Consider the following 14,038-nt stretch of genomic DNA (forward strand, 5'->3'; position numbering starts at 1 on the left):
GTAAAGCATACAACAGGACCACATGGCGAGGACTGGTATGGTACATCACCGAGCATCTGAATGGCCATATGGCATCTGTTGATGTCTAGTGAACAGATAGGTTGATGGAGTGGATCAGTAAGTGCAAAAAATGCTTGCTATGTATCCTGATAAAATTAAATCTCCTCTCTGTTTCTGATTAGCCAGTTTCAGTTTGTCAGTTTTATGTGATTCTCATAAGTCATGATACAATCATTCCATCAATTAGTGAATTCCTTACTTTTCTTGCAGCCCATTAAAAACCTGAGAGAGTAAATTTGTGAGCCATAATCCATTATTTGCTGACCAGAGGCACATATTGGAATAATGGCTTTGAATGTTATCATAAATTCCTTTTGTCTTACAAGAGTTTCGTTTAATTCATCCTACGGTATCCTGAGATTTACTAGTTGCATTAACAGTATGATTCCTGAACTTATATGTTACTTCTCAACCCAAATCCTTGTATATCAATAACTTATTTCTAAAGCCTCCACAATCAACTTATATTCATCAGATTTCACTTTTATCATGTCAGATTTCATATACTTGCATTTCTTCACATTAAATTTTAAACCCTGCTTCGCTTTCTACTCTCTCAATTGTTTGAGGTCATCCTGTAACAAACAGAGATCAACTGAATTATTGAGCACTTAACCCAGCTTTACATTATGTGCAAACAGAGAAATTTTGCTGTTAATATTGAATCTAAATCATTCTTGAATATTAAACAAGAGACATAACAACAAACCCTGTTGTTAACGCTCTGGCTCTTGGCACAACACACTGTGCTGTAGGTGCCACTGATGCATAGGCAGGGGATCAAGAAAGAAGGGATCTATTAATATTCTTGTTTTCAACAGCTGTTGGTTGAAGTCTTTGGGGAATATTTCATGAAGAACTGTGATTGATGTATTGAAAGGAAAGTAGCAGGTTCACTAGGTTTGGCACTTGAACCATAGATGGATATTGGACAGTTCTGTTTTTATTAGAAGTTTAGTAGAAATGGGGAGGAGCAAGAATGATGAATGTCAGTTTATTGGTTGGAAAAGCATTGGAAATCCTGTTAGCATGAAGCAGTGTCTGTGTGAAAGAGAGAAAGATCATTGATTAATTGAACTTGCCTCTTTTGAACAGCATCAAGAATTCATAGAGAGGGTTTTGGCACCTCACCCCAAATATGGGAACAGTATCATAAGAAGACTGATTTTGTGATGCATATAGAGGTATTAGCCAGAAAGGTGAAAAGTATCATCTTCAGTGGAAAAGGATACCAAGTTTTTTATTGGCTAAGGTAGTTAGAGATATGCCATTGTGCTAGGAAAGACATAGGTAATGAAGAGAGAGATCTGACCTTGTCTAATGAGTTAGGTATTATTATCAAAAGTAAAGAGGAGATTGAAATAATTTTTTTTTTTTTTCAAGAAAAAAAAAGCAGGGCTTTATTATAACGGCAGTGATTAGGTTTATCATCTAATTGAATATGGAGATATTGAGATCAATGTTTAAGACACTGGTTGTAGAAGATTTTGAAACTTTAACCTGATGTTAGTAAGGTGGGGTGTCACAGACCCCAAAGATTTTAAATTGACTATAACTGTGAAACCCCACCTTACTAACGGCAGGTTAAAATCTCTATTTATACTCTTCTGTACTGAACTAACATGAAGATATCTGTCAGTAACATAGTTGGTAAAACTTGTTATTGCTTGCATGTTTCTTCTTGTGAATATGTGCATGTTTCTGTTTGAACATGATGCTTGTAATGACTAGTACATGTCCTGAATAGAATTTCAGGAGGTACTACTATACATTATCATTTATTTTGCCATTTTCTCTAGATTTTACCAGATACATTTCTCTGGAATTCGGTAATTGTTCTCTGCTCAGGTGTTTATATCTCTAACAAGGAACAATTGCTCTCGACTCCAAAAAATTTCCATGTCATCCTTAATTATGACTTCTGTAGGAATATAGGCAAATATGTCTCATTATCCACATTACTCTACTTAAAATTACCTGCCATTCATGGTTTTTATGTTTAGTGTTGAATATTGTGGCTGCTGCTGCTTCGTTTCACCAACTCTAAGTATGTTGACACAATACCTCCTGTAATTCTTTTGTGAGTTCCACTTCTTTTCCAATGATACTTCTTGCTTTTCATTAAGTCTACTTTCAATTCTGATGAAGGTGAGTTTGTTACAGTTGCTGATAATAACAGTAGTATATGTGTATACTCCAGATAATGGCCTTAATGTAAAGGTTGAAACGTTGGGAAATTAAAGTAATTATTTCTAACACGGGTGTAGTCTCCATAATTTGTCTGAAATGAATACTGATCACCGTGTAACACTAAAGGAAAGGATTAATGCAAAGAAGATGATAATAAACCTTGAAGTGAAAATATTAGGTACTCTTAGATCTCTTCTGATTGTTAAAGTGATATTAAACCTGACTTCAGAATAGGAGAGATTAAACTAAGCTCTTTATTTTTTATATATATCTCTTAAATAAATGCTATATCTTTAATGTGAATCTATAATCGAATTAAATAGCTGCTAACACATTTGGAATGAAAATCAGTAATAAAAATGTGAAAAATTGATCCCTTTTTATGTTTATTTTATGATGCAGGTCATTCTCTTTAAAGCTATTTTAAACAGATTTCTCGCTTATTATTATTATTATCTGTGACACCTCCAAGGAGTCTGAAGACTCATCGGGAGGACACCTATTGTACAACTCTCCGTCTCCACCACTACACCGAAACTCTACCACCAATCATCAACATCAGTGCCATCTACTGGCCACTACCACCACCACCACAGCTAGTATTTTTTTGTCTGTAGATTGTGTGTGTTCTGAAGGGCCGATTTCTCTGTATGTGGGATGAAAAACCCGAGTTTCCATGAGTAAAAACTCTGCTACCTCCGTATGAGATCGGCTAACTCACCTTCAATTGAAAATCATCCATATAAAGATTCCTCTCGTCATGATGAGAATTGAACTTAGGCCTTTTCCAATTGAAGGGTGCAACGTACTGTCGTTCTTCCAATTGCGCTACTTAGGCGCTGTACCTTATAAAGGTACAGCTTTTAATAAGGAGAACAAAATAAAAGGAATTAATAATAGAGTATGCAACACAGTGGGGGAGTTGGTTAAGGAGAGAAAAAAAATGTGTTTAAGGAAAGAAATTTGCAAGTTGTTTTCTCTAGTTGACTGTAAATCCAGTCCAATAATGTTGATGACAGTACACTGCACTCTTTCTTATCTAACAAACCTTCCATAAATATCAACTTCTGCAATCCTAAATTCTGATCTTTAAACTCTTTATTGCATTCTGATAACATTAATTTAATTGCTATGTAAAACTCAATCCTGTTTTACTTTTTGATTAAAAGAATATTTTTTTTTAGTCTTACTTTTGACTGCATCCATATCTCTGGATAAGACATGATTTTTCTTTCCTTGGGATAAATCTTAACATCAAGTCTTTCTTGGTATAAGCATAATACAAGTGTATTACTTTCTCAGCATCCAAGAAATTAATTTTCTCTTTTGTTCAGTGTGTTACATTACCTATGAACACAATTGTTAATTAACTCGAGACAAATAACAAATCTGTCCAACTCTTGGCATATTCATCATCAAATTCTTGACACATACCCCCAAGGGGGTGTACAGGATATGATAGTACTACATGAAAAATTTACATCACCACTAACTTCCTATCTACAATTTTCCTCAATCTGTTGCCTGTCAAGACTCCAACATTATCAGATCTTATATTTCTGTCTTCTAAGGTGCTTTTTACTGTATCAATCCACTTATATCTTGGCCTTCCTCTGGATCTTTTTCCTGCCAACCTGACAGAGATCACTTGTTTTGCTAATCTTTCCTCTCGCATTCTGTTTAAGTGACGATACCAGCTGAGATTAGCTCTGCTAACACATTACTGGATGCTAATAATGTCAAGTTCTTTCCTATTATCCTCATGTTTAATATGATATTGCCATTGATGCCATCTGTTCACGCTCCCTAATCTTTCTCAGGACTCTCATATCTGTAGTCTCTACTTTGGTCAAGTGTTTTATTTCTAACCCAGCTCTCGGATTCATAAGTTAAAATTGGTTTCAACACTGTCTTGTATACAGCTAATTTAGTGTTTTGACTATTTTCTCTCTTATTATTCCATATAAATTTATTCAGTTGACTTCCTACCATACCAGCTTTGTTGATTCTGTTGTCTATTTCCATATTTAATTTACCATCTTCACTAAAAATCATGCCTAAGTAGCTGAAATGTTTTACTTGTTCCACAGGTTCTCCGTTCACAACGCAGTTGACATTTTCAACGATTGTACCTATTTTCATTGTCTTTGTCTTTTTATTGCTAACCTTCATACCATATCTATTACAACAGTTATTCAATTTAGTCAGGGAATCTTGCAAACTTATAGCAGATTTATTTAGAAGTATAACATCGTCCGTATAAAGCAAAGAGCTGATTAACATCTCCAATTTTGATATCATGTTTAACATCACTTTCCTTCATAATGTGATCCAACTGTTTCTGAAGTATACTTGCATAAATCCTACCAGAAACACTCAGTAGGGAAATACCTCTGTAATTCTCACATTCAGTTTTATTTCCCGTTTTGTGTATATGGATTCTGCGAGAGCTCTACTCCAGTCATCTGGAATTTTGCTCTGTCCAGGCCTTCTGAACTCTGCAGTGCAGCCACTGTAAGACTTTTATACCTCCATATGTGAGCATTTCTTGTCGAATATTATCTTGGAATACTCTCATAGTATTAGTGTGTCCCTAAGTGCTTCCTAAACATATTTGATTTAGTACAGAACAGAGCAGCTAGTTTGATTAATAATTTATTTCCCACTAGTTAACTCTAATATCTTTCATTAAAAGATTCGCTTTCTAATGGTTACACTTTTTACAAATATTTTCATGGTCACTGTTCATCAAAATTGGAATCCCCCCCCCCCCAAATGTGTTGAAATGTGCAGTAACTATCATACTTATGGAACAAATTTTTCTTTATTCATTCCAAGTAACTTTTGGAACAGTTTCACCTCACATTTCACATATTTCCTAAAAAATATAATACAGTTTTTCAAATCCATCTTTAAAAAGTTTTTCTTCTTGCTCCTCAACTTTCTGTCTATACATGGAATTGATGTACTATAAGTGAACAACCACTTTTGTATGTGATTACCATTAAAAAAAAAAAAAAAAACCTCAAATAACGAATAGCTGATATTGTTAATTACTATATTGGATTAATTTTGAAAAAACTTGATAGAAAATTATTAATAAAATCTTGTCCTACTATTATGGTATTCTGTGTGTGTGTGCATGCACGTTCCCTGCCCCTCTTGAATGTCAGTTTTACTTTTGTCTTAATCCTTTAATGCTGATAAAATGAAAAGCTATAAAAGTAACATTCCTAATTTTAAAAAATACAGAACTTTGATGGTTTAATGTAGCAAATTTCTCTGGATGGTTTTCACTTTTTTATGTCTGTCATGATTAATGTAAACATAATTACTTAAATAATTAATTAAATCTAAATATCATTTAACATAAATTAAAAATTAATATTTTATATTGATACTGGGGGGGTTTGCCCCTCTGGCACCTACGACCCCCCCCCCCCCCCGAGTTCTGGACTGGTAGGTCGGTTCTCCTTGAATTCTGATGACTCGAATTTTGAAGACTCGACTGAGTTTCAAAATGTGACATAAAAAAAAGGCTTATCATTTTATATATATATAGGGTAGATTAAAATGTAAAATTATTACTTTATTATCAATGGAAATGAGCTTACCTGTTTCTGTTGATAATATTAATAGAAGAAGGTAAGCTTCTGACCTCTTTCATTATTAAGGTGCCCAACAGCAATAATTGGGCATGCAAGTGGAAACACTTTTCCAAATTTTCCTTCATTTATATTGTTTATGCTCCTCATATGGCTACATTCAGAAGTTTTTTGAATTTACGCATTTGTCATTTTTTCTCAGGACTATAACTAGGATGGCAGAGCATGAACTGTATGATTTATTGAATTCCTACTTTCTTTTTGCCTAATTAAATTGTGTAAAACATTACTAGAAAAACTGGAGCAATCAGATGAATATTAATTTCATCCTTTGGTACTCCTAATGCAGTTTTATAGTGAGCAAAAGAAAGAGAAGAGCAGATAGTGACAAAATATTTGCACCCCCTTCCCCCATGTATAGGCTAATTGATATATATTCACACTAGTATCTGTAATCTGTTACTGAAGGCCATTTCATATATTTTCTAGGTGCTTATTTTACAAACATTGTAGAGACTCTTGTTGCTGCAGGATATGAGAGGGGTATTAGTATTCGAGCAGCTCCATATGATTATAGGAAGGCACCCAGTAAGTTATTACAGATCAAAAAATTAAAACAGTTTACTTTTTTTTGTAGAATTTATAATATTTCAAAAACTTAAATACAAATATTTTTTTTTTTTTTTTGTAGACTAAGAAATAGTTAAATAGAATGCATGTATCCAGTTTCTGAATTATTTTTCATCAGAAGTGTTTTGTAATTGGTTATTACCCAAACTATTTTTATATTTGATGCATTGAAATTTGAAAATGTAATGGTGAAAATCTTATGTTGTCATATCAAGCAAAGACCATCACTTTCCATGTTTTTTTAATGTGTACCATTCTTTCTGAATCTCATTACTGTTGTAATGGAAGCATGGTCTTTGTTCTCGCTTTTTATTTCTTTCACAGCAGGAATCCACATAATGTTTTAACAAAAGTTTAAATGGTTATTACTATAATTTTTGTAATGTTTTTCAAGTATGAATGGTTTTACTATACATCACTTGAATGGAAAAGTGATTTCTGGATTGTTATGTGTTACCAGGGGAATCTTCTAGGCTTTTTTTAAAGCTAAGTTGTCTTTCTCTTAGCTAGAGGTAGACAGCAGTTTTTTTTTTGTTTTTTTTTCAGGAAGTTAAGTACCCTTCCTTCCAAACATGAAAAACTGTTCTGAGAAGACACACAATTATCATATAGTAGGCTGAATGACAGTTCTAACCATCTCAGCCTATTAAAAAGAAATTTTTAAATTAAACAACAAAAATGATTTTAGTTATTAGACTGTAGTCTGTGATGCAAAAGAAAGATGATTTCTATTTGAAATAATATTAACAAGTTTATATAGACAGAAGCTAGTTCATGCGGTTAGGCAAGTGGCTATGCGCTTCGCAACCATATGCCTGGGGGAAGGAGTGTCCTGGGTTCGATTCCTGTCGCCAACGTGAGGAGCTTAAGGATCTTCCTCAGCCATACCAAGTTAGCCGGTCTTGGGCATGGACAGCAAGGTTTTTCCCCCAGTTTATCTGTGGTTTTTCATCCCGCAAGCAGACAAACCGGCCCTGTGAACACATGGATCTACAGCCATAAATACTTACCCCCGCCCCATGAGGGGGCTCAACTCGCCCCAATAGAGATGGGGGAGAAAAGGAAGGAAACTCCATATGAATAAATAAATAGAAGCTAATTTCTTAGCTTCCATCTATACAAACTTGATGCACAAGATATTTTTCACCTTGTAAAAACTTTTATGCATTTAAATGAAACGAAATCTTAACAGTAATGTGTGTTGTGAATTTGAAATGAAATGCAACCATGACATTTCCTGATTGAAAAGTTGAAATAATTTGCAGATTTATTATATGGAACATATATAAGCCTTATAAAATAGAAGTGGACATTTATGACAACGGTTTTCAAAATAATTTTTGTTTATATATATCTGAAATCGTGTTCTTTAGCTGAAAAGACTTAGGTTTTGAGGTTTATTTACAACATATAAAGCCCATATATGCTTCATAACTGATTACCAGTTTCGTGCAGGTGGTATTGTAAAATCTTGCATAGAAGGATTTTGTGTAAAAAATTCCATATATACTGATTTTACTGGAAAATGAAAATCAATACAAAATACTTGTGGTTAATTAGCAATTTTTTATGTTTGTAATATGGAAGTAAATTTAAGTGAATTGTTAAATAATATAACTGAAAGAACATTAAGTGAAAATTAAATTGTGACAAAGGAAAGTTCCAGACATAGAAACATTCCAGACAGATTAACTTATCACTTAAGGCAATCACTATCGTGAAGGTCAAGTGTGTAAGGGGTTTCCCAGTCTTATCGCAACGACGAAATAGGTGGTGGGTCCAGGAAACACCCAAGGGAATAAAATCATAGCAGGACCCAAGGTCAAATGAGCAAGATAAAAGGGGGAGACATTGGCCGAAAAAGGGACTCGGGGACGAAGTTGGACAGATAAAGTTTTGGTATTCATCGTCGGAGGTGATTTGTAGTCGTCAGAGGGTTTTTCGTAGAGGTCAATCATCTTCTGGGAAATGGCCACATAGAAACAAAGGTCATATCGATGTTCGAGGATGTCATACCGATTCAATGTCGGTGACCTACGTTCCAGCCAACAGACACCAGAAGTGTGAGATAACTCATTTGAGTTTTGAAGAAAGAGTTCCGGATTTACAGCTGCCAAGTTTCCTGACATTCTAGGAAATATGAATTGACCTCATCGATCTCGGAAAAAGGTACCCGTATGCGTAGCCAAAAATTGGAATGTAAAGGAGGATAGTGATTTCAAGAATCTATTAGAGAGGACACTAGACGGCTATTACATCATCATCATCATCCTCATCAAATTCCTGCCATGTACCCATGTACAGGATAGGACAGTACTAAATGAAAAAAATTACATCATTATTAATTTCCTATTTACAATTTTCCTCCAAATCAGTCTGTTACTTGTCAAGACTCCAACATTATCAGATCTTATATTTCTATCGTCTAAGGCACTTTGTACTGTATCGATCCACCTATATCTTGGTCTTCCTCTGGGTCATTTTGCTGTCAACCTGGCAGAGAACACTTGTTTTGCTAATCTTTCCTCGCCCATTCTGTTTAAGTGACCATACCACCTGAGATTAGCTCTGCAAACGCATTCCTGGATGCTGACAATGTCAAGTTCTTTCCTAATATCCTCGTTTTTAATATGATATTGCCATTGATGCCATCTGTTCATGCCTATAATCTTTCTCAGGACTCTCATATCTGTGGTCTCTAGTCTTTGGTCAAGTGTTTTACTTCTGACCCAGCTCTCAGATCCATAAGTTAAAATTGGTTTGAACACTGTCTTGTATACAGCTAATTTAGTGTTCTGACTAATTTCACTCTTATTCCATATGAAATTATTCAATTGACTTCCCACCATACCTGCTTTGCTGATTATGGTGGGAAGTTTCTGTTGTCTATTTCTATATTTAATTTACCATCTTCCTCAGTGAAAATCGTGCCTAAATAGCTGAAATGTTTTACTTGTTCCACAGGTTCTCCATTCACAACACAGTTGACATTTTCAATGATTCTGCCTATTTTCATTGTCTTTGTCTTTTTATTGCTGACCTTCATACCATATCTATTACAACAGCTATTCAATTTAGTCAGAGAATCTTGCAGACTTGTAGCGGATTTATTTAGAAGTAGAACATCATCTGCATAAAGCAAAGAGCTGACATTAACATCTCCAATTTTGATATCGTGCTTAATACCACTTTCCTTCATAATGTGATCCATATAGATAATGAATAACAGAGGGGATAATGTACATCCTTGTCTCACACCAGAATTAACATTAAATCATCTTCCTGTACTTCCTTCAATTCTAACTGCTGACTTACAACTCAAATAAAGACTAAGTATTGCTTGATATAATGCCCCGTTGACACCATATAACTGCAGCGTATTGAATAGCTTCTCTCTTGGCACCTTGTCATATGCCTTTTCCAAATCGACAAAACTTAAATACAGATATTTAAGTTATCTTTGTTATATTCCCATGCTTTCTCGACTATTTGTCGTAAAGTGAAGATCTGAACCTGACAGCCTCTATTTGGCCTGAATCCAGCTTGTTCTTCACCAAGCTTTTCTTCCACAATTCTTCTCAACCGTTTCTCAAGTATACTTGCATAGATCTTGCCAGGAACACTCAGTAGGGAAATACCTCTGTAATTCTCACATTCAGTTTTATTTCCTTTTTTATATATGGGTACTATGAGAGCTCTACTCCAATCATCGGGAATTCTTCCCTCTGTCAGGCTTTCTGAACTATGCAGTGCAGCCACTGTAAGACTCTTATACCACACTTCAGTATTTCTGGTCGAATATCATCTACTCCTGCTGCTTTTCCACATTTCAAGCCTTTGATGGCTTTTTCTACTTCAAGTATGGATATGTATTCCTGACTGCATGCCTGGTCAGTGTTTTTTACCACTGTGCTATCATCACTGCTTGTTTCATTTAGCAGTTTTTCAAAGTAATTACTCCATACTTCAAGGATATCTTTTTCTCCCTGTTTTCATGTCACCTTTATCATCTCTAATTCCTTTTACAGCATTCTTTCCTCCATTCCTAAGCTTCTTCAACAACCTCCAGAATATTTTGCAACCTTCTTGATATTTATTTTCTATATTCTTGCCAAAGTCCTCCCATGACTTTTGTTTAGCTAGTTTTACACAGTGTTTAGCATTCTTGCATTTGTCTCTATATTCTCTAAGAGCACTAGCTGACTTATTTGACAGGAACTTTTGATATGCTTTCTTCTTTTCCTTCACTGCCTCTTTAACTTACTGTGCCCACCATGGAGTTCTAATTTTTCTATCCTTGCAGACAACCTCACCACATGCCTCTCTGGCAGAATCAATCAATGTTTTCTTCCGAGTTTGCCACGGAATCTCCAAGGTTTGATTCCTGTTCTCAAACACTTTCATTTTTTCTTCAATAATCTTTGTGTTTAGTCTACAGTTCACATTTGAGAGCTGCTCAACTTTTATTCGCTTTAAAACTTTCTTACATGTTATTCTTATCAATATGAAATTCAATTTTATCCTGCTCAAGACTAAATAGTGATCACTTTCAATTTCAAATGCTCTGTACATTCTGGTGTCCTGCACCAGGGAGAAAACATCACTATCAACAATAACATAGTCAATGAGACTTTTCTTATTCCTAGCCTCTTCTCTCCATGTAAATTTGTGCACATTTTTATGTTGGAACATGGTTTTTTTAATAACCAATCCACGTCCTGAGCAGAAATCCAATGGATATTTGCCATTATTCTTAGCTTTGCTCTTTTTTCCAAATTTTCCCAAAATATTTTTGAATGTCTGACAATCATTTCCTACTCTGCTATTTAGATCCCCAACAAGGACCAACTTTTCATTTTTCATTGTGTCAGTTGCTTTTTCTAAAGCCTCAAAAAATTCCTCCACTTCTACCTTAGTAGAACCTTCTGTGGGACCATAGGCACAAATAAGTCTCATTGTCCAATTCCCCATTCTCATATTTGCCCACATTACTCTACTTGAGACTGACTGCCATTCAAGAAGATTAGCCTCGTATTTTGTGTTGAATACTATGGCTACTCCTTCTTTTGCTCGATTGTCATTGCCTGAATATAACATTTTGTATTTATTGCTCAGAAAGATCTCACCAGTTTTGGTCTTTTTTGTTTCAGTCACCCCTATTATGTCGATCTGGTACTTATCTAATTCCTCAGCTAGCTCCATTTCTTTGCCATTCAGGCTTCTTACATTGATAGTACCGACCGATCTTTAACTCTGGTGATGTTGAGTTGGGGTTTGTTTTCAGATTTGTTCCAGTTGCTGACTTTTCGCTGTTCGCCCTGGTTCCCTGGCGAAAACAACGGGGGCCTTGTTTAACCGGGCGACGCCCCAGCCGGCATGAAATTTTGTCATGTTGTACCATCATTTTTTTATTTTGGTTTAACCAATAAGAATACAATTTGGTCGGCTAAATCCCAAATTGCCAGCCCATCCTCGTTCGTTGAGTATCCAAATAGATACCCAACAGGGTGCACCACGAGAAGGTGAGGATTGGACATTAGGTCAGAAGCCCTGGTCGGTTCTCTGCATTCCTTTAAAGGCTATGTGGAGGTCTCCTCTCAGTTATACAGCTTTGACCCTTAAACACCCCCGGCTATTACAAAGATTTAAAATATTGTTTTTTCCAAGAGGTGGAATTTGTGACAGAGATTTCTCTAAAGTTTTTATGTTAATAATACCCGAGGACTGTAGGCATTTAGCTAATCATTGAATTTACTTGGTCAGTTGTGTGAGATAGAATAGCATTAATTTAAGGTGAAATTCAGTATGCTTAACGTTGTTTAATAGCTAAGCCTGCCTTTTGTTTAGCATGTGTAAAATTGCTCTGTGTGTGTGTGACTAAGTGATAGCTAAATTAGCACCATAGACAAGTAGTGTTAACAGAATTGTTTACTTAAGCAGATTAATTATAATTCCAAACATAAGTTGCTGTAGAAGCATAGAGCCTGAGAAATAATTGTGTGGTTAAAGTTAACTTCTAATGTACATTCAATTTGCATGAATAAATTCTTTTGTTTGTCAAATAATTTGTCTGATTCCTGCATACCAATGCACTACTCATAAAAATCAAATCTGTGTAGATTTAGTAATAAGTAAGAGAGGAAAATTCCATGTTTTTGTTTAGAAGGATATTCAACTCCTATCTACGAATTTTGATGGTGCAGTCGAAATACAAATAAATTTTCAAAATTCAATTTTGAAAAATGCCAGTAGTTCAGACAAAGAGATTAGCTCCAGTCAGAGGCAATTCTTAGTTCTGAAGGTTTTGTGCACGTGAAGAATAATATTTGCGGCTTTGAGACAAAGGGGGATTGTTAAAGTTGAATGTGAGGATTAAAATTAAGAGACTAAATCAGGCAACGTATTAAGAGCTCAGAGTTACAACTGTGTAACAAGTAGAGTATTTAAGTTAACGTAAAGTTAAATTTAAGATAAGTGAGATAAAAATTAGATATGAAACAATTGTAATAAAATTTTACAAAGGTGCAGACAACAAGGATTTAATATAAAATTTAATATAATAACATAAAATTAACAGTATGGTCCTCACCACCAGAAATTTGGGTCTGCAAAACACACACACATCTGGAAAACATACACAATTGACAGTATTATCTCATAGCTTCACTTGCTTTGCCATAATATTAACGACCACATTATTAATAAAATAATTATGATACTTTTTCATAGTACAAAGTAGTCAACTGAAAGATGGAAAATAACCATCTTTATATAATATTTAAATAGCAGTTGTTTTGCAGCTTTCAGATGACTTGAAAATATGACACTTTTTCTAATAATCAAAACTTGAAGTAGATTCTATTCTCCTTCAATTAATTCAAAATTTGTCAAACTTTTAATCTCGTCTTCTCCTTTCATGTTATGCTTAATGGCCTGTCATGGACATAATAACTTTGCTTCATAGAAAGTTAGTTATACTCTAACAAGACAGTTAATCCCATTTGCATATACTTTGTGTATTGATTATGTGTATATTTCATTAGTTTGTCTGTTTTTTCTAGAGGAGAATCATGTTTCCAGGTGGGGCAGAGATGGGGAAAAAAAACTCTGTTAAATGTTAAGCTGGTATTCTAAAAGATGAAAATTATTTATTGAAACATAATCAACAGCATATATTTAGTATTCTCAGAAGTTATTTTTATCTTCCACAAAATGATTGTTAAAAGGAACAGGATGTTAAATTAATTTGATCTAAATAATATTTGCCAAATGTAAAAAGTAATAATCCTTGTAGTGTTTATATAACATGTTGAGGTTATTTGAGTTTGCTCGTCACTTTTAGCCCAGATATTTATCTCATGTATAGAACTCAAAAAGTATGCTTTCCTTCCTCCACTTTGATACTACTTAAATTATCACATCAGATTACAAATAGTTATAATGAAATAGGATGTTCATTTGTAGTAATTTTCTTAGTGTCTTGTTATTGTAAATTATTCAAACAGAACAACAACAAGCACTTACATTAAGGTGTCCCTATTAAACAATTTTGC

At 34.5% G+C, this 14,038-nt stretch overlaps 1 protein-coding gene across 1 annotated transcript in view; it reads left to right on the plus strand.

Annotated features, from left to right (window-relative positions):
- Positions 1-14,038, plus strand: part of LOC150103112 (lysosomal phospholipase A and acyltransferase-like) — a 66,214-nt gene that overhangs the window by 23,004 nt on the left and 29,172 nt on the right. Inside the window, exon 4 of the mRNA XM_090397360.1 lies at positions 6,345-6,443. Within this exon, the coding sequence (XP_090253486.1) occupies positions 6,345-6,443 (99 nt within the window). The remainder of the gene's footprint in view (positions 1-6,344; positions 6,444-14,038) is intronic.

Source organism: Typopeltis vanoorti, chromosome 9, assembly GCF_054136105.1.
Source record: "Typopeltis vanoorti isolate ZY-2024b chromosome 9, IOZ_Tvanoo_1.0, whole genome shotgun sequence".
NCBI lineage: Eukaryota > Metazoa > Arthropoda > Arachnida > Uropygi > Thelyphonidae > Typopeltis > Typopeltis vanoorti.